At 48.4% G+C, this 21,799-nt stretch overlaps 1 protein-coding gene across 1 annotated transcript; it reads left to right on the top strand.

Annotated features, from left to right (window-relative positions):
- The first annotated feature begins 15,780 nt into the window (after nucleotides 1–15,780).
- Cd70 (CD70 molecule) lies at nucleotides 15,781–18,512 on the top strand. The gene is made up of 3 exons (XM_026404260.1): nucleotides 15,781–15,918; nucleotides 16,624–16,657; nucleotides 18,109–18,512. The coding sequence occupies exons 1-3, from the start codon at nucleotides 15,781–15,783 to the stop codon at nucleotides 18,510–18,512; spliced, it is 576 nt and encodes a 191-aa protein (XP_026260045.1).
- The last annotated feature ends 3,287 nt before the right edge of the window (nucleotides 18,513–21,799 follow it).

Consider the following 21,799-nt stretch of genomic DNA (forward strand, 5'->3'; position numbering starts at 1 on the left):
GAATTGAAGATGATACAAAAATCTAACAATAAACAAAAAGTAAAAGAATTTGAACTAGAAAGCTTGCACTACAGAATGTTCTCAACAAAATATTCTTTGAAGATGAAATGGGGAAAAAATGTGAAAACCAGCAAAGGGAGGAACAACACTAAAGGAAAAGTCATCAAAGGAGAAACTAATTCAAATTAAAAACTAGAAATAAACCCAAATGACCAGGAATATAGGTCATATCTCAATAATAACCTTGAACATTAGTGACCTAAACCCATTAATAAAAAGACACAGACTGGCAGGTTGGACTAAAACACAAGACCCAACGACATACTGTCTCCAAGAGACCCACCTCATAGGCAAAGACATCCATGGGTTGGAGATGAACGGATAGGAGAAACGTATCACTCACAGGGACCGCGGAACAAGCAGGGGTCTCTATCCTCATGTCAGATAAAATGAACTGAAGCCAAAGTTAATCAGAAGGGACAAAGTAGGACATTTCATACTGTGTAAGGGAACTATACATCAACAAGATCTAATAATCATAAATACTTATGCCCAAAACAATGGAGCATCTGCTTATATCAAACAAACCTTCCTCAATTTCAAGAACCAAACAGACCACAACACAATAACACTGGGTAACCTTAGCATGCCTCTGCCAACAGTGGACAGATCCTCCAAACTAAACTAAATAAAGAAGCTATAGAAGTAAAAAATACAATTTGTAATTTATACCTAACAGACATACAGGGACTATATCATCCATCAATGACGAAATACACTTTCTCCTCAGCAGCACACAGATCCTTCTCGAATACAGACCGTGTTATGTAAGCTACCACATATATCAGCATACAATTATAATATTACCTTAATATATTTTTAGCATCTGTAGAGTTACTCTGAAATTATTTGATTATTATCCTAACTTCTCTCTGATACAAATACTTTAAGTTATAAATATTCATCTGAGTACTGTTCCATCCCAGAGATCCTGATATTTTAAGCTTTTATTATCACTTAGCTCAAAGTACTTTTTATTTACTTTTCTTGCGTCTCTTCCTTGACCTCTGGGATATTTATAAGTGTGCCACTTCATTTTGAAATAGTCAACATGTGGGGGTGGGGTTCTATATATCTTAAGGTGATTGATGTCTGATGTAATAAATCATCCAGGAAACACCATCTGCATGATTCAAATTAAAAATAAGTAATGGAAGTGCTCTTTATGTTGATTGTATTGGTTACACACATGTCCAAACTGATCAAGTTGCATACTTCAAATATATGCATTTTGCCTATATTCCCAGCAACTCAGGAGGCTGAGGCAGGAGAATCACAAGTTCAAAGACAGCCTCAGAGCATGGGGTTGTGGCTCAGAGGTAGAGCACTTGCCTAGCATGTGCAAGGCCCTGGGTTCAATCCTCAGCACCCCATAAAGGTAAATAAATAAAATAAATATATTGTGTCTAACTAAAAAATTAATATTTTTTAAAATAAAGATATTGTGTCCAACTACAACTAAAAAATAAATATTTTTTTAAAAGCCAGCCTCAGCAACTGAGAGACCCTAAGCAGCCCAGTGAGACCCTGTCTCTAAATAAAATACAAAATAGGGCTGGAGACGTGGCTTAGGGGTTGAGTACTGAATCCACAGTACCCCCCCCAAAAAAAAAAATTACGTGCATTTTATTGTACTTCAATTTTACCTCAGTAAAGCTGGTGGTAGGGGGGCGGGGGCGAGATACTACTAACACACACTCCAGGAATCATGGGTTCATTATGAGGATGTGCTGAATCCAGTCTCAGATGAGCCTGAAAAATGTTATTTCTTTCAGGAACTACGCTAGCACAATGTAGCAACTGAGGAAAAATTCCCCCGATCTGAAGTGGTAGAAATTGGGCAATAAGGAAATGGAGGCTGTTTGACAGAATTAACTGGAATTAGGAAATTCTATTTTTAAAAAACACTTTGGTAGTTGTAGATGGACAGCATGCCTTTATTGTATTTGTTTATTTTTATGTGATGCTGAAGATTGAACCCAGAGCCTCACACAGGCTAGGCAAGCGCTCTACCACTGAGCTACCACCCCGGCCTGCAATTTAGTCTCTTAAGGTGTGATTCCCTTGGAGACCCAGGGCAAGTCTCATCTTCAATTCTGAAGCTTAATTTTGCTAGATATAAGATTCTTTGTTGGCATCCTTTTTTTTTTTCCCCAGAGCATGGTATACATTATTCCAGGACCTTCTAGCTTTGAGGGTTTGGGTCGAGAAATCAGCAAGTTGATGACGTGTCACGTTCCACAACTAAACACTCAGATCACTCCAGGCGACCTGGGCTGGCACTAGATAATCACACAGAGACAGAGAAACACCTTTTTCTTTGGGTCCTGTGATGAGAGAGAGGGAGGAGCACGTGCTGAACCCTTTTATTGGACAAAGGTTAGGATTACAAAGGAATAGGTGAGTGTAGCTGTACCTCCATGAGTGACACCTGCACCTGAAGACCCAGCTTGCTATCTGAGCTGGGACAACGCCCAAGGCACCAGGAAATGTCGTGATTGGTCAGAGCCTCGTGCTTCAGAACTGGAAGGTGTGCCCATGCAGAGTGGCTCCCCACCTGACTGTCGATGGGACGCCCTGGAGCTTTACCCGTTACTGTGAGCATTTGCACATAAAGTTTCCTCTTGTGAGAACTGGAATCTCCCATGCTTTACACCCAGGGACTGGTATTCTGCTACTGATATTCACTCCTTATCTGTGACTTCTCATCTCCTCTAAGTTTTGACAGTGATCTTTTCTTTTGTTGGGATCTCAAAAAAAAAAATGTTATGCTCATATCCCAGAAGCATCTCTCCATCTGGTTCTTTCTGTTTGAGTTCCCCTCTACTTAAGCTCCACTTTGGTCACCAACTGCCGCAACCCACGCAGCATCAACAAAGGCTCTCAAGTAGGGGTGAGGGGAGATGGTGAATAATACAGAGACATTGTTAAACACAGCTGGGCCCAGGTGGGACACTGCCCTCTGATGGAGGAACGCTGACCCAGAATGAGCTCTGTAAGTTTATCATAGAGGGTATCACAATTAGGAGGTTAAACGATAGGGGCACTGTAAATTGTTCAAGGCTTGTGGGTTATCAAGAGGCTTCTCTGTGCCCTAGAAAGTTACAGAGCAGGCTAGAGTTGTGGCTCAGTGGTAGAGCACTTGCCTCGAAAGTGTGAGGCACTGGGTTCAATCCTAGCACCACATAAAAACAAATAAAAGCATTGAGTCCATACACAACTAAAAAAAATTTTTTTTTAATTAAAAAAAGTTTCAGAGCTAAACACATTTTTGCAGCTATCCTACTGTTGCAGTGTTAGGAACATCCTACTATTATCCTGCTGTACCCTGGAAGCTCGTTGTCCTGGCATGTCTGATAACTATTAGCAACAGAGCCAAGTGTCAAGGCTGTTAACATCCTTACCTTTTGGGCAAGGAATGTTTCCCAGGCTTGGCTTTTGCTGACACCACAGGATCAGCCAATGACCAGGGGCTCACCCACTCTCCACAGACTCTTAAGGATTGCTTTGCCCCCCAATCCAAAGAGACCTTAGAGATATAGTTAGTTCCCCTCTGGAGGGATTCTCGCTAAAGTTAGTGAAGGAAAACGGCAGAGTATGGGGTGCATTACTACAAACCACCCCCCCATCTGCATCAGCAGCCACCAACAGGGTAACAGAATACAAACAACAATTGTGACAACTCATAGGGGCCCACTGTGCACCATCTCCAGCTGTACCAACTGGTCTACCGGGCTTTCTGCTCCTTCCCTCTCTTGCAGGAAACCTGTGGTCAATTCCTGGTGCCCATCTCTGGGACAAATGGGTGCTCTTCCATCCACACACTGTGTTTCTGTACATGGATCAGAAAGCTCCACCAGTTTTTTCCAAACTCCTAAGTTTTTAGAAAAGTATTTTTAAACCTAGGCGTTAAGACCTTATCCTCAGGAGTACCAGAGGCTCCATGCCAAGGATAGAGTTCAATGTGGAGGTAGATTAAAAAATTGCCTTTCTTGAGCCTTTTAGGTCATTGGGGTCCCGTGGCCCAGACAAATGTGAGATAACGTGAAAGCAGAAAAGTTGTTGGCACAAAATAACGTGAAAACCGATGACACCATCAGGTTTAGGGCCCTTGGCCACCACCACTGAGACTTCTACCCAAGTCATAATATGAGTGGGTCCCTTGGGTCCCTATAAATCTCCATTGTAGGATCCTCATGGCCAAATATTTAGTTGGCACAGGTATTGGTGTGTTATCTATGTGCACCCCTGTCGGCTTTCACACGAAGTGTTCATCAGGCTTTGGTTTTTATCATAATGAAATACCTGAGAAAGGCTGACTTCATAAACAAGGAGGTTTATTTAGCTCATAGTTTGGGAAGTTCAAGGGCATGGCAACCCAGCAGCTCAGTTCCAGCAAGGGCCCTCTCAGCCATGTCACGTAATGGCAGATGGCAATGGCAGGAGCGTGTGCAAGAGAAGTGATCACATGTGCAGGAGAGATTGTGGGGTGTCGGCTCAAGCTTGTATACAAACCCTGCCATAAGAATCCATCTGGGTCTCACAAGAAATACCTTAATCCCTTTCAAGGGCAGGCCCCCAGTTGGCCAAGGGCCTCCCACTGGGCCCCAGCTCTCAGAGGTTCTATCCCCTCCCGTGAGCCATTGGGGCCGCGCTAAACCATATCAAACCATAGCACATGCCGCACCCTGCCGGGAGTGGGCTGCACCCAGTGTCCAAATGATACAGCGTTGTAATACCGCAAACTTATCCGACTTCCCGGATGGGGCAGAAGCCCAGCCATTTTAAACAGAGCTGCCGGAAAGCCTGGGGGTGGCACAGAAAATGAGTCCTACCGTGGGGACAAGAGCTTTGGGAGAAAATAAGTTTTCTCCCAGGAAGGTTTTTGTTACTCAGGTGAATGGGGCCCAGACAGACCCTAGGTGGGAACAGGGATCACCTGCAGGTCACGCTTAGCAGCAGCTGAATGTGCGGAACGCATGGTCCTCCACTCTAGAACAAGCAGATGTGTGCCCACGTCTTGACGTCCCAGAAGGGAAGACCTATGGGAATTCAGACTCTCCGAGGGAGGAACAGCATTAGTCAGGGTGTGTGTGTGTGTGTGTGTGTACCTGCACATGGGCGTGTGAAGTGCTCCTGAGAGGTTCCCCCTCCTCCTAAAGGAAAGCTCCAGCTGCCTTTCTGAGCTGCTGTGGAGCTCTGGGTTCAGAGGGGCTGCCCAATCCACAATCATGCCTCGCAGGGCTGACCACGAGGCAGCCCGGCATGGCCTCAGCTCCGGCACGGTCCTTGTGAAATGCCTGCAGATACATCTTAGGAATTCTGCGCTTCTCTTGGGAAGCTTGACCTTCCTAAGGCTGTTACCCTCGGGACCTCTTCAGGCACCACAGTCAGTTTGAGAAACAGTGATAACTGTTCGTTTCAAAAGGTCCTTACACAGCAGGCCGCGCAGCAGAGGCCGAGGATCGGTCACTGACTCACAGGGAACTTGGGAGGAAATTGAGGCAACAGGTAAAGAGCAATCCACACCCCGGCAGCATGCAAAGGAGCGAGTCACAGCTACACCCAGCAGTACGCCAGACCTCGTAGAGGAGGGGAGCTCGGGTGGAAGTGCAGGCACGGGCAACCATGAATTACGGCAAGCCGCTGCCTTTGGGAGTTTATCACCTGTTGGGGGCTGGCACAGAAGCAGGGAACAATTTACATGGTGACCTAGAACCCCCACAGGTGCGTACACACACGGTCATGGAACTAAATGCTTAAGTTGTGCGCATTTTAATATACACGTATTGCACCCCCATACTTTTAAGATGTTACTTTTGTACGGATTTAAGATGTACTGCATGACACTTGGATATACATAGCAAAAGATTATTATAAGCAAATTGACATGTCCATCCCTGTGTGAGTCAGCCTTCCATTACTCTACCAAAATCCCGAGATGACTTCGTTACAAAGAGAGGTTTAACGTGGATCATGGTTTCAGAGGTTTCAGTCCCCTTAGGGGATCAGTCAGCCCCCTTATTTAGGGCCTGGGACCAGGCAGCAGATCACGGCATGGGGATGTTGTGGAGCAAGCTGCTCACCTCACAGAAGCCGAGAGAAAGCAAAGACAAGCATCCCCTTCCAGGATGTCTCCAGTGACCTTAGCCCTCCAACTCCAGCTGGGCCCCACCCCTTAAAGGTCCCACCACCTCCCAGTGGCACCAGGACTGGTGAAAAGACTCTGAATACAGGGACCTTTGGAGGACACCCAAGATCCAAGCTATTGTGATCACCTTCCAAAGCTTCCCTTTTGGGTGTGTGTGGGTGTGGGTGTGTGGGCTTAAAAGAGAACCCCAAATCTCCTGTATTAGGGAATTTTCAGTGTACAACACAGAATTCTAACTGTGGACCTCCTGCTAGGCACTGGATCTCTAGCCTTAAATTTGTGCCCTATAGCCTACTCCTTCCCACCATCCACACTCCCAGTGGTCACTCATCTACTCTTTGTTTCTATGACTTTAAAAACATTCTGCATAGACGACCACACAGCATTATTCTTTCCTGTATCTTAATTTACTTCACTTGGTATAATCCCTTCCAGGTTAAGATCGCAAGTTCAAAGCCAGCCTCAACAATGGCAAGGCATGAAGCAACTCAGGAGACCCTGTCTCTCAGTAAGATAAAAAAAATAATAAAAATATTTTTAAAATAATAAAAAATTAATATTTTAAAATTATTATTTTAAAATAATAAAAATAATTTCCTCCAGTTGATCCTTCTTGTCACAAATGGCAATATCTCCTTCTTTTTAAAGGCTAAATAATATTCTACTTTGAATGTATGCCACAAACTCTTTATTCACTCCTCTAGCGATGGACACTTAGGTTGTTTCTTGGCTCTTGTGAATAGTGCAAGGATGGACACAGGAGTGTGGAAGTCTTTGTGAGCTGTTGACTCCATTTCCTCTGAGTACATACCAGACAGAAGCACTGCTAGATCTTATAACAGTTCTGTTCTGAGTTTGCTGAGGAGTCTCCGTACTCTGTTCCAGAAGAGCTCTACTAATGTACATTCTACCGACGGTGTGCAGACGTTCCCTTTCCACTACATCCTTGTCGATAGTTGTTATTTCTTGTCTTTTCGATAATAGCCAGAATGGAAGAAAGACCAAATTTAAGACTGGAAACTGTGAAATCTTGAATAACAAAAAAATACAATAATTTCAATGCATACAGCAAAATAATGTTTCAAAATTCAACATCAACTCATGGCAAAATTTTATCAGTAAACTTGAAATAGAAGAGACCTTATTTGAACTCCTAAAGGGCTTTTACAGAAAAAAACCTACAGGTAGCATTATATTCTGTGATGAAGTAGTGAATCTTTTGTGCCTAAAAATCAAGAAAAAGGCAAAGATGACCACACTTACTCTCTTCAACATTGTACTGGATATCCCCATCAGTGCAATTAGGCAATAAAACTAAATGAGACAGATGGCTTATAAATGAAGAAATAAATGCTCTAAATGGTCTGGATCCACAGATTCCCATAACCCTCTACAAAGAAAACACTAAGCAACCTAAAAACCACACTAGAACTACTGAGTAATTTAGCAAGTGACAGGACACAAGGTTATGGACTGAATTACCCTCCCCCCCCCCAAAATTCATATGTTAAGGCCCTAATTTCCAATGTGACTATATCTGGAGATGAGAACTGTAAGGAGGTAATTAGGGTTAAATGAGGTGATAGGAATAAGAAACTAATTCCATAGGACTGGTGTCTACATAAGAAGAGGAAGAGGCACCAGGAAGGTGTACCGACAGAGAAAAGGCCCATTTGGACCTAGCAAGAAGATGGCTGGCTGACAGGTACAGAGGGCTCACCAGACACCAGTCCTGCTGAGGTCTTGACTGAATTCTAACCTGCAGACCTGTGAGACAATCAATAGCTGTTGCTTGCGCTACCCAGTCTGTGATAATTTCTTCTCTCAGCCCTAACAAAGACCACGAGTTCAGTGTACAAAAATCAATTGTCTTTACACATATTTTATCCATTTTATGCAATAAAAAAAATTGGAAAATGGATTTCTGAAATTCGATTTGCAATATCATCCAACAAGAAAATATTTAGAAATAAATTTAACAAAATATGTGCAAGATCTGAATATTAAAAACTACAAAACATAAAGAGACATTAAAGAATAACTTAATAAATGAAGATGTACACAATGTTCATAGATTGGAAGAGTCAAATTAAGAAGGCATCCTATCTGTAATCCTGGTCAAACTCTTGTCAACTTTTTTAAAGCAATTAAAAATTATAATTTTTTTTGAAAAAATTAAAATTATAAAATAAACATAGAAGAAAAAAGAGCCTAGAATAGTCAAACAATTTTTGGAAACTAGCCAGTAGAACACACACTATTAGATTTCAAGACTTTTTAATTAAGATAAATAATCAAGATCATATGGTAATAAGAGTAGACACAGATTTACAGAATACAGCAGGGATCAACATATAGAGCCACATGTATATGGTTAATTGATTTTTGATAAAGGTACCAAGTAATTCAGTGGGGATGTCTTTATAAAAAACTTAACCTTGACCCTTATCTCACAGTCACACCAAAAATTAATTAATTCAGAATATATTATAGATCTAAGTATAAGAGCTAAAATCATAAACCTTGGAGAAAATCTCTGTGACACTGATTTGAGCAAAGATTTCTTAACCAAAACACTAAAAGCATAAACCATGAGAGAGAGATCAGGTGAACTGTACAAAGATTAAAAGTGTCTGCTCTTCTAAATACAGTTAAGAAAAACAAAAAGCAATCTCAGAGCAGAATAGTTACCTATTAGTCATGCGTCAGCAAGGGGTTTATGTGCCGCATATATAAAGAACATGTACGACTTAATAATCCGAAGACATCTTCAGTTTAAAAATGGTCAAAAATTTGAGTGGACGTGTCCCCCAAAAAAGATATGCTGATGGCAAATCAACACATGAAAAGCTGATCAAGGGCTGGGCCGGGGCTCAGTGGTAGTGCACTTGCCTGGCACGTGGGAGGCACTGGGTTCGATTCTCAGCACCACATATTAATAAATAAAATAAAGGTCTATCAACAACTAAAAAAAAATTTGTTTTAAAAAAAGCTGCTCAACACCAGTAATCCTCAGAGAAGAACAAATGAACAAATTAAAATGGCAACAAATTACCACCAGATTGGCCAGGACTAAAATGAGGAGCCAAGCCAAGCCCCCTGGAGGATGTGGAGTCTCTAGAACTCTCCATTGCCACTGGACTGACCGCAACGTGGGGTGGACTCTTGGGAAGACAGACAGCAATTTCTGATAAAGCTAAACACACGTCTGTCTGCCTGTGACCCACAACCCCATTCCCAGGCTTTTTCATGATCACCGACACTTGGAAGCAGTCAAGATGGTGAGTGAACGGAGAAGTGAAATTTGGTACATCCAGACACTGAAATACCATTGAACACTGGGAAGAAATGAGTTGTCCAACCATGAAGGGACACGGAGGAGTCTCAGGTCCCCCGGTGAAAGAAGCCAATCTGAAAAGGCCACTTTCTGCCTGATTCCAGTTTCATGGGCTGGTGGGAAAGAAGAACAACGGTGACAACAGAGAGATCAGCAGTTGTCGGGGGGTTGGGGGTCAGAAGGAGCACCGAGGGTTTTAGGAAACCCACAGAATGCCCACCGACAATGAGCCCTGATGTGGACTGTGGACTTGGGTGATGAGGATGTCATGTACTTTCATGGATGGTAACAAATGTGCCACTCTGATGCCGATTGGTGGCAGTGGGGTAGGCTAGGGCAGTGGGGGCCAACTCTTTCTCTTTCTCTCGCTCCCTTCTGGCCCCCCTTCCTCCCTCTCTCTCTGTCTCTCTGTGCTGGGGCTTAGCCCAAGGCCTTGTGCCTGCTGAACCCGTGCTCCACCCCTGAGCTATGCCACAACCCACCCCCAGGCTTGTTCTTTAAAATGCGGGGATTGTGGCTCAGCGGTAGAGCGCTTGCCTAGCACCCGTGAGGCCCTGGGTTGGATCCTCAGCCACTTATATATAAATAAATAAATATATATATATAAATAAATAAATGAATAAATATAAATAAATAAGTAAATAAATAAATAAACAAACGAACAAACAAATAAATAAATAAAGGTACTGTGTCCATCTACAACTAAAAGATGCACTTCAATCCTGACATCAATGAGTGCCTGAGGTACTGTATAAAAGGATAAAGAGACCCCTGGAGTCAGAGCAGACTTTGTATTTGAATTTCCTCTTTGCTCTTGACCTTTAACAAGGTGCCCAACCTCTTTAAGCCTAAGTTTCCTCATCCTGATTCAGGACATCTTTTCGTGTATCCACATCATAGAGCTATCTCTTGGTTGTTTTCAAAACTCTAGTTGTTACTCAAAATCCGAGACAGTTGGAGATTCTGTGTCGAAGGAAGCGCTTAAAAAAAAAAAAAATCCGAGCCAGGAATCTCAAGATAATACTACTTATCTCTCAGGGTTGTTGGAACATTCGCTGAGATTATGTTTATTTAAAAATGAGGAAACAAACTGAAAGAAAGCCTGCTGGCCACGGAGGGGGCGCGTAACAGTGCCCTCTCAAGAGGGCAAGAGCCCTGTCTTGTGGCTTGTGGCTTGGACAGAGCAGGGGCTCAGTCAACGTAGGTTCAATACTTAAAAAAAAAAAAAAAAGCTTGGATTTGGCTTCTGAATAGTAACAGATCACATGGGAGAAACTGAGGCTCACCAAGCACCAGTGTAAGGGGCACTTCTTGGGTGCCTCTGTAGATACAGGTATCAACAGGTGTCACACCGAGCCCAGCAGCCCACAGAATTGCTTTTGTTTGTTTGTGAAAGTGCTTTATATTTTTATTTTAATTCTTTATTTGTTCTTTTTAGTTACACAGGACAGTAGAAGGCATTCTGACAAACCACACTTACGTGCGGTAGAACTTCCCCTTCTGGTGATTAGACACCAGGTGGAGTTACACGGGTCACATGTTATTCATACATAAACATAGGAAAGTGACGTCTGATTCATTCTACTGTCTTTCCCATTCTCAGCCCCTTCCCTTCCGCTCTCCTCCAATCCAATCTGGTGAACCTCGGTGCTTCTCCCCACTCCCCGCTCCCCTGGTCCAATCCTGTGAACCTCCACCCCCCCACCCCATTGTGAGTCACCATCCAATCCCCCACCCCATTGTGAGTCAGTAACCACACATCCGAGAGAAAATTATGAGGGGAAAAAAAATCATTACTTTTGAAATCATTAAGTTTTCAGGAGGTTTAATAAGATAAGTGAAACCACATTTCTAGATCATTCCTTTAAAAAAAAATCAATAAAGAAACACCCAAAGTGAGTTATGAACTCCCATTTTTACCCCAAATACAGATTGCAGAATCACATCAGTTACACATTCACCTTTTTACATAATGCCTTATTAGTAACTCACTTGAAACTAATGTCTGAAATATGATATGTCAAGAGCCGTGTAAGGTTTTGAACAACCAATAAAAAAAAAAAAAAAAAAGCACCCAAAAAATAACGGAAACTTTTCTCCTACATGAATGTCTGTGCTGGTACATCCCCCGTCTCTGCAAAGCATTCAAGAGTCTAAACTTTTTCTCTTGTGTTTCTGACGTGCCAAGAGTGAAGTCCAAGATTGTACACCACCATGGCCAAGTTCCGGGCAGCAAGAGAGGAAAGAGGAAAGGAACGCACCGCCCTTCCTTTTAGAAAAAGTAGTTGCTGGAATCTGGTCTGCCTGCAGAAATGGCCAGAATTTAGTGGCTTCGCATGATCCCTCTTAGTCATAGGACCCAGGCAAGAGATGCTGGGAAATACTGTTCTTACGCTGAATAGCCACGTACCCAACTGGAAATGGAGGGTTCTGTCATTGAAATTGGTCTTGAAAATCAGGTTGGGGTCTGGCTCCCCCCAGCGTTGAAGATTGAACACCTGAGAAACGCTGGGGCAAGAGCAGAAAGTTTCGTTTAAAGGGTAGCACAGAGGGGTGGCGGGAGACTTCTCTGGAGAGGAGGGGGTCCAGAGCTGGTGTTCAGGGAGTAGGGGGTGTCTGGCCCCTTTTATAGATTTTAGGTTTCCTTTCTTCTCATGGCCCCTCCTCCTCTTATCTTGCCTACGTGGTCAACAGGAAAGAAGCCACACCAGGGTGCTTCTCCCGATTTTCCAGATCTGCCCAGAAAGGCAGGGAGGGAGCAGCCCCGGGGGAACTCCTTAACCACCCCTCGCCGGCTGGAGCAATTCCCCCAGGCTCTTGCCGAGGGGTGGGAGGAGGGGGAGGGCTCTGGAGGCCTCTGCGAGGGGTCTTCTGGACCCGGCTCTTCACCGTCTACTCTGACTTTCCTTTGCCCCAGTCTCCTGGCTGTGAGTATAGGGAGAGAACACAGGAAGGAAAATGAGAAAGGGAGAGGTCGCCAGATGAGTGGAGCACCCAGGAGCGAACTGGAGTCCAAGAGCATTCGTAAGATCTGTGCTGCCGAGCTTCAGAATTGCTGCTGCGTCCAAGAGGTTTCTGGTTCCCAATGGGAGTGTCTACTGTGGGTCCATGACACACCACTAGAGGTTGGGAATGGAAGGGGTAAAATACCTTGTATTGGGGGGTCTGTGGACTTGTTCTTGAGATTCACACACCACCCGCCATGCCATGTCTAGATCACTTAGGTATCCGAACTTGAGGTTGATGCACTACCGGGTTGGCGGGGACTTGGGGTAACTTTCCAGGGAGTGATGAGTGTCTTTTACAAGCAGGAGGGGAAATGACCTGAGCTTTTTAGTAACCGAATGGGTGGATTCTGCCTGGTATTGAAGACTGCTCTCTGCCTGGTGCTTTCAGCTTGATTCTTTTCAGGTCCACGCAGGCACTCCACTTCCCTATATACCCTGAAGCTAGTCAGGGCTATGGGACATGCTTTGACCAGTGGAAAGTGAGTGGCGGTGACGTGAGTCCACCTGTGACTTTCTACTTTCCCTCCCCACTCTTGCGTGGGCAGGGAGCCTTCTTCAGCCGACCATGAGCCGAACCCCTGGCTGGTATGCAAACAGTGTGAGCAAGAAATAAACGGGTACTATGCAGAGACACTGGAGAGCTGTGTGTTCCTCAGCTTAACCAGCTCAGCCTGCTCTGACCAACCAACATGCCATCTTCAGGAGGAGGAGGAAGTATCAGCTTGGATGACCAAATTCGGATTCCTTTTGTTGTCCTTACCAAGGCAGAGCCTGGGTCATGTGACCTTGTATTCTGGCCGGCAGGTTGTGAGCAGAATTGATTCCTGTAACTAGTGTTGCTAAAGAGGGGGAGTGCCTTTCTTTACTCCCCCCGCCCCGTGCTGACTGGAACTTGGCCAGGCACTGTGCCATCTTGGACCGTGAAGACCAGGGCTTCACTCCTGGCATGTGACAGACTCAAGAGAAAGAGTGTGGGCTCCGGTCTGTCGTCAGATCAGAGCTGATGTACCAACCCAGACTTTGACCTAAGAGAATACTGTGTCTCCTTGCCTATTTCAGCATCTAACTGTCCCTTCTGGCTTGTGAGGGGCAGAGGGCACAGGGGTAGAATAGGGGAGAATAAGTTCTGAGACACAGGAGTCCTGACGTCCCTCCTCCCAGCTGGAATCCCAGGAGTGGGAGGCCTGATCTTTAAGGTGGAAGCTCTAAGCCAAGGGGCCTTTGTCCCTTTTCTTCTTAAGGTTCTGACAAGGATCATGTCAATGGGCACAACCCTGTGGGGTGTGAGCCAGCCACATAGAAGGGAAAGAGGCAGCCAAGTTGGATAAGGAGGAAGCCTGGGTTTCCAAGATGCCCTCAGATCCCTGAGGCACGAAGGGAGGCAGAAGTTTCCAGGTGTCCCACGGGGAAACCAAAAGGCAGCGCAAAGGCGCCTGGTGGGTCCTAGGCTTCCTTTTGGAGGAAAATTACCTTACCTCCCGTGTCCCAATTTTCCCCAGAGCCAATCCCCTCAACTCCTTCTCCTGCATGGGCTCCTGACTCCCCTGACTTGGAGGAAGAAAAATAGTGAGGGAAGGAGGAAATGAGTTTTCAAGGGTACGGGAAGCAATAGCAGGGAATTCTCTTCCCCCAGCCTCAGCTATACGGTCTGCGGTCTGCGGGTGGGGAGGTCTTGGTTTCAGAAAACGTCAGACATCACCCATGCTGTATGGATGAGCTTTCTGTTGCCATAATGAAATGCCTGAGGTAATTAACTGATAATGGGAGAAGGGTTATTTTGGCTCGCCATTTTGGAGATTCCAGTCCACAACTGGACAGATTAACACTTGGGGCTTCTAATGAGGGTGCCACATGGCATTGGCAGGGAGTGCCCCGTGAAGCAAATTACTCACCTTATGGCCAGGAAGCAAAGAGAGCTAGGAAGTGGCCATGGACCCCAAAGACCTAAGGACCTCACATCAGGTCCAACCTCCTAAAGGTCCACAGCACCTCCCAATAGCAACACCCTGGAGACCAAGCCTTTAACAGTATCCCCCTTGGGGAATACTGGGTGCCATCCATAGCAACTTGTTCAACTTCCAGCAGGGCTGCAGGGCGTGGAGCACAGTCAAACTACACCCAGCTCAGTCACCAAGTGGGGAGGCCCCAGTTCTTCATGTCACAATGCAAATCTGCTCTGCAGCATCAACCGTGCTCCATAGCAATCATTTCAGCCCGGGGGAGAGGCGCAGGGGCCGAGGGCCGGAGCACCAGAAGGGCATTAGGTCAGGTGGAGAGGGGGAAGGAATCCAGGCAGACTGCACAGACCTGGCAAAAATCTAGAGTGGGACTCAGACAGGGTGCAATGTGACTGTGAAATGGGGGCTAGAAGATTCTACAAATGGAGCTAGTGACAGAACACAGTGGGGAGTGTATCACATAGTGATAAAGAAAAAGTCCCTAAGGTCACGCCCCCATGCTTGGGATACGTTAGGATGGGGAGTCATTTTGGGGTGCTGTCAGCTGAACCCCTAGACCTGGAATCTTCAGTGGTTGGAGGTGGGGGGGGGAGTGTATGCCGATTGCCTGGACCCTGAGGACTGTCGACCTGCAGGACTCCCTCTCGCCTGACCTGTCTGCCGGCTATAGCAGCAAATGAAATTGTTCATCTCCCTCCTCTTCCAGCCCTTGAACCCTAGTTCAGACCACCATCCTCCCTCACCGTCAAATGAAGCTGTCCAGTTTCAGTGTCCACAGTCCCCCCTCCCCCGTACACACACTCTGCTAAAGGTGACTGCGGCAGCTCTCAGGCCAGAGCCCGCGGTGAAACACTTACCCAGCACGCAAGGTCCTGCGCTCCACCCCAGCCACGGCAGGGAGTGATGGGAGTCCCCACACCGTCCACCCCCAATAGATGCCCAGTGAGGATTTGTGAGTGAACGAACGCGCACCAGGTGGGGACCCCAAAAGGAAGGTGGAAGGCTCGGCCTGGGGGCAGGGCAGGGCGTGGCGGGCAACTCCCCACCCCCCTCCACGCCCCTCGCACTCGGCTCGGAGCTCGGGGATGGCTGAGTGGGAGGGGATTTCCCTGCCCGCAGAACAGATCAAGCTCTTCGCCTCCATCGGACATCCCCAGAGAGGTCCCCGGCAGGTTCAGGCAGGCAGAAGTTCAAGAGCTGGGCGAGGTGGCCGAAGCTTCCTTCTCTTCCGACCGCGCTCCGGGTCCCCTCGCCCTGCCCGCAGCGATGCCGGAGGAGAGCTGGGTCCGCACGGTGCGCCGCTCGCCGTGGAAGACCGTCTCGCCCTACGTCTTCTCGGTCATCCTCTTCGCTGTTTTGGCCACCTTCTGCTTTCAGCAGCCGCCGCGGCTCGAGGGACCTGAGGTGAGTCGAGAAGGAATAGTGGAAAGGAGGCACACTCGTCCCCAGCTCCCGGGGCCCAGGGACCTCCGGTGGGGAGCCCGGGGGAGAGGCGCAGGGGCCGTGCGCCGGAGCGCCAGGCACAGCCGAAGAACGGAAAAGACAAAATGGAAATGAAACGATTCAAAGCAAGATCCTGTAGCGCAGAGAGAGCGCCTGAGCAGGAGGCCCCGCAGGGCCCCGCTGCCCGGGAGGTGCGGGGGATCCCGGGTGGGAAAGGTGCATCCGACTCGCGCAGGGACGATGACTCGTCCCTGGTGTTCCCCCGCGGACTGACTCAGAGGCTGCTAGGGGCTTCACAAAGCTGGCCTTGGGGGCGGGGGCCCTGGGGAGGGGGCTGCCAGGGCCGGAGAGCCAGCAGCAGCCCGTGAGCCCGGCCGCCTGGAGACGCTCGGGCCGCTGCTGGAGGGAGGTGGGTGTGCGGGCCGCTCCACCCTCGCGGTGGCTCCGGGAGGGAGATCGGAGGCGCAGAGTTCCAGGAAAAGTAGGAAGTCCTTTTCAAGGTTTTGGCTTTGATCTCTCTGCCGTTCAAACCGACTTCCTCTTTAAGAGGTCTTTCAGAAATCACGACTGGGCCCGGAGGGATGAGGAGTGGACCAGAAGACCCTGGCCCAAGGGGCGTGGAGCACTGTGCTCACGTCCTCTCTCTGTTCTGGTCTTTTCTTCCAGGGGGACCTAGCCGAGCTCCAGCTGAACCTCACAGGTAACTCTGGTCTGGTGGGGGCGGGGGACACGGAGAGCCAGGAGGGCAAGTCCAGAGACACCACCTTCCAGTGTGCTCCTCACACTGGGTCTCTTCCCTTGGAAAAGACTAAAACTGCCCCCCTCACCCCAGAGCTGGCGCTTCCTTCATTCTTTTCCACCATGTGGAACAAAGGCCACTATAGGTGCCACTGTAGTGAACAAAGCAGGCAAAGCCCCTGTCCTGGGGAGTGCCCTGCCACCAGGGGGATGACAGTGAGCATGGGCTTGCTTACCAGGGCAGCTCTGGGACCCAGCTGCCCAGCCTTTGTGGCCCTGGCTTCCCCCAGCACCTTCCCCAACACAAACTCACAAAGGGACAGGAAGACAAGTGGAGGGCCACAGGCAAGGGGAAGACTTAAGCAAGTGGGGGTTGGGACTGCCATATGAAGTGGGGCCCCCTATGCTGTCGGTGGGGAAGAATTTCTAGCCTCTCCCTAATGCTTTTGGGCCCTGGCCCCCTCTGTGTGAGGCTGCCAGTCGACCTCCCCCCCTCCCCTCCCCTCCCTCCTCTAACTGGCCTTTCGGGTCTCTGGAGAGTGGCTGTGGGCTCTGGCACTGCCCTGACACGGCTCCAGGACATTTGGTCTGGAGTTTACCATGTGTCCTCCCTAGGATGCTTCTTGGTCCCGGCCGATGGTCTGTTTGCTCAAGTGTCCAACCCATGACCAGGTGTCCCTCTCACAGGAAGCTTGACACTGGCAAGCACTCTGGTGGCTCTCCTCTGACCTGTGTCCAGCTCATGCCTCTCACGATGGCCCCTATCTGGGAGCCTGACCCAGAGGAGAGGGAGACTCAGGTGTGCCTCAGGAACAGGATGAGACTGAGAGTGGTGCACAGGGGAGAGAGAGGCAAGAGCCCTCTGGACCTTGTATCGGCCTCACCGAGGCCTTTTCTTCTTGAAAGGCAAACAGGAACTGGGTAAAAGAGAGAGAAAAACTGAGAGTGGTCCCTGTGGCATAGCTGTACAGGCTGTTCAAGGTGCAGGGGTCAGGGGACGAGTCAAAGTGGCTGTCTTCAGGGAGGTGGCCACCTGGGAGTAGTCATGCCTGGCACAGATCCACGGAAGTGAGGAGGCAGAGGACGGGACCATGTCACTGGTGACTGAGCCCTGCTTCTGGCACGAGAATGAGACCGCCAGCTCATATTCGAAATGATGAAAGGCGGAGAGAAGCCCAGGACCCCGGCACTCTCCCTCCTTCCCTCCCTCCCTCCCTCCTCTCTGCCCCTCTGCCTGCGGTCTCTGCTCTTCTGGGTCTCCTCCGTGTCTCTGCTTCCCTCCCTCCTCCCTCCCCTTCCTGCTCCTTGTCCTCCTCCTTTTGCCCCCCTCCCTCCTTCTGCCTCGCACTCCCTATTTCTGTCCACCTGGGTTTCCCTAAATTCCACCTTCTGTCCCCCAACCCTCTGCCCCAGGTCCCCGGCTGGACCCCAGGCTGTGCTGGCAGGCGGGCCCAGCCTTGGGCCGCTCCTTCCAGCGTGGACCAGAGTTGGTCAACGGGCAGCTGCGGGTCGTTCGTCGAGGCTTCTACAGGCTGCACATCCAGGTGACACTAGCCAACTGCTCCTCTGTGTGGACCACGGTGCCTCCCAAGGCCACTCTGATTGTGGGCATCTGCTCCCCAGACACCCACAGGATCAGCCTGCTGCGCCTGAATTTCCACCAGGGCTGCGCTGTCACCTCCCAGCGCCTGACATTCCTGGCCTTTGGGGACACCCTCTGTACCAACCTCACCCTGCCTCTGCTGCCCTCCCAAAATGCTGATGAGACCTTCTTTGGCATTCAGTGGGTGCACGACGATCACGATCACGGTTCCTGATTGGTTTATTTGATCATTTTTTTGTTTGTTACTATTTTCCCCATTTGGGGGGGGGGAGGATGGGGAGGCAGGGCTGAGTGTGGGACCCAGGGCTTCCTACCGGATGCTAGGCCAGCACTATATTTTTAGCCACATCCCCAGCCCTTATTTTGAAACAGGGTCTCACTGAGTTGCCTTCTCAGGCTGGCCTCATACTTGCCATCCTTCTGCCTCAGCCTCAGGAGTCCTGGGATTATAGGACTTGCTCCCCGATACCAGCTCCTCCTTGATACACCTGTTGGATAGGCAGACAGCTTCCTGGGATGGACAGGAGCTACCTCACCAGCCCTGCTCAAAGCTGAAAATAAGAGCAGTGCTGTAGCATATCACCTCCCAGAGGATCCTAAGACACACAATGACTAACTGTCTTGGGAGAGTTATTGGAAAGAAAATGTAAAATAAATAGAAAATAAGAAAATGTAAATAAAGTGTGGGCCTTGCTTAATGACAATATATCTACCTTGGTTCATTAATTGTAACAAAGGTATCAGACTAGTGAAAGATACTGCCTTGGTCCTTTGGGATGCTGTAACAAAACACCTTAGACTGGGTATTTTATAAACAGCGTAACAACCTCACAGTTCTGGAGGATGGAAGTCCAAGATCCAGGTACCAGTGGATTTGGTGTCTGGTGTGGGATTCAAAGATGGCAGCTTCTTCAGTGTCCTCAGAAGGTGCCAGGGCCTCCCCCAACCCCTTTCATAAGGACCCAAAGGTGGAACCCCATGACTTAGTCACTTCCCAAGGAATCCACCTGTCCATGCCATTCTATTGGGCATCAGGTCCAGCACATGACATACGGGGTGTACCTAGACCACAACAGATGTTAAAAAGAGGAACATGTGCATGGGGTATGTGGGAATTTTGTACATTCACTGATCAATTTTCCTGTAAGTCTAAAACTGTCCTGAAAATAAAGGCCATTAATATTTTTAAGTTAATAAATAAAAGTGACTCACTTTGTGGGAGGATATATCTCAGCGGGTTTCAAAATCAGCACTGGGTTTGTGAAACTGGAGCCTCCAAGGGATCTCCACAATAGACACCAGAGGACAAGAACAGATGTGAACCAGAAGCTTCCTCTAGTATGCATTCGTGCAGGGTGGCATTGCTTACGAAAGCCAAAAAGCACCCCACCTGACAAACACAAGTCCACCCGTGCCATGGAATATCACACAGCCTTGAAGAGCAAGGAGGTCCTCCCCTGCCAAGATATAGATGAGCCCTGAGGACATTATGCTCCATGAAGTAGACATATCTGGTCTGATCCCATTCACAGGAAGTCCCTGGAGTCTTTGGATCCACAGAGAAAGAAAGATGGGTGGGTTAGGGTGGGGAGTTCATGTTTAAGGGGGACAGAGTTTCAGTTTGGGAAGATGGAAAGTTCTGGAGGTAGGTCGTGGTGATAGTTACACGACGCTGTGACTGTGTTTCATGCTGCTGGACTGCACACTACGGTGACTGTTATAAATTTTATGTGTCTATTGCCACACAAAAAATTAAAATATGATCAGACATATCATAAGGTTTCTGACTCACCATCCTCCATCCCTACCACATAAAGACTCCCAGGGGAGACAAGGGAGGGCTGAGTGGGGATCAAGAGCTTAGAGATTGCTAGGTGACTGAGAAAGGGTCCCTCAGGCCTTCCCTTGAGGGAGGGACAGAAATTCCAGGGGGCTGTGGAGAGCAGCAACATCCACCCTGTAGGGCAGGAGGGAAGTCCAGGAGTGGTCCAGGGTCCAAAATGACTCGGGACAGCCTCTTGGAATCCACCCACCACAGAGCCAGCGACAACCTGGGGGTGTGGCACTGGGAGCAGCTCAGTCTCTAGGGGGACTTGAGGACAGGGTTACTATGTGCAGGGACTAGTCCTTTTGATTTGAATAGGTGACTTGTAATGGAAATATGGACATCTGCGATGACCTCATCCCACACACTGTCACTAACTCCTTGCACACACTTATAGGAGCAGCTTGTGAATGTGCACAGACCTGTGCCCTGTCTTCTCCACTGCTCACGCTGTGAACTTTGCACCTTGATTTTTTTTCCACTTAATGCATTTCCAGATCATTCCGCAAAGACTGCCCCTGTCTGTTCTTCCTTTCTTTCCCTCTTTCTCCTTCTCTTTCCTTTTTTCTTTCTTCCCAGATTTAGTTTTTATTGATAAAGTTATCAAAGAAGCTATTATCTGTTATTTTACAATAAAAAATTAAATAGAAAACTTTGGACCCTACTCTTGGTGAGAATTTTTTTTTTAAATCAATGACTGCTTTACCTTGTTTGATAACTCCTTTCTAAGAATTGGTGATTAGCTAATTATGACGTCTTCCGAGGGCATTCTCCAGAGGGGCCCTGGGGGGTGGCAGTGGCCCCTGCGTCTTCCCAGGCTCCTGTTAGCCCCCCCCCCCCCAGCCTGTGACAGCCGCCTGACAGGAGTCCCCTCACCTCACCTGCAGGGGTTCCTAGAAGTCCAGCTGGTGAGGAGCTCGGGTTGGAATGTGGGCGTTTATTAGCATAGACGAGCTCTTGGGCATGCATCTCCCACCGTGCGTGCGAGGGCGAGGGCTCAGGAAGAGGAGCCTCGTTAGAGGGGCGGCGTTTCAGGTCCTTTGTGTCGTTGCTGGTCAGAAGGAAGGCTTTCCTCGCAGTCGCTGGAGTCAGGCGAGGCCTGGGTATTCTGCTTTCTGTGAATGCAGAGGGAGACACTTTTGGGGTGCTGGGGGTGGAGCCCAGAGCCTTCCCAGCACCTGACCTGCCTCTGAGCTGCATCCCAGCCGTAGGATTGTTTTTTTAATGGAAATGAAAACGTAGGGACATAAAATCAGCCCTTTTAGAATGCACGGTTCCGCAGCGTGGGGCCCACCCTAAGTCCACCCCGCAGCACCTCTACCTAGTTCCAAAGCGGTTCTCCCCGTCCCAGAAGGAAGCCCCGCGTGCCCTGGGGTGGATCCCCGCTCCCTCCCCCCACCCGGCCGCCACCCACCCGCTTCCCATCCCCCTGGTCACCTCCCCTCAACGGCGGCGCCACACGGGGGTGTTTTCGAGGTGCACCCCCGCGGTCGGCACCTCACTCCCTCGGATGGCGGGTTCCTCACCCCTCGCCGACCGCTGCGGGGAACCTCGCTGCTTTGAACCGAGTGTCCTTGAACTTGGGTCCTGGTTTCCGATCTCGGGGTAGCGCCTGGGTGCAGCCTCGCTGGACCGTGTGGACCGCCTAAGTCTAAGGTTTGGGGGAAACACCAAAC

The sequence above is a fragment of the Urocitellus parryii genome, chromosome 3, assembly GCF_045843805.1.
Source record: "Urocitellus parryii isolate mUroPar1 chromosome 3, mUroPar1.hap1, whole genome shotgun sequence".
Classification (NCBI taxonomy): Eukaryota; Metazoa; Chordata; class Mammalia; order Rodentia; family Sciuridae; genus Urocitellus; species Urocitellus parryii.

Bases quoted from the DNA above. Each gene is read 5' to 3' on its own strand.
- Cd70 (XM_026404260.1), top strand. From the start codon at position 15,781: ATGCCGGAGGAGAGCTGGGTCCGCACGGTGCGCCGCTCGCCGTGGAAG. The intron at 15,919-16,623 runs GTGAGTCGAGAA...CTTTTCTTCCAG, and splicing joins CGCGGCTCGAGGGACCTGAG to GGGGACCTAGCCGAGCTCCA. The intron at 16,658-18,108 runs GTAACTCTGGTC...CCTCTGCCCCAG, and splicing joins GCTCCAGCTGAACCTCACAG to GTCCCCGGCTGGACCCCAGG.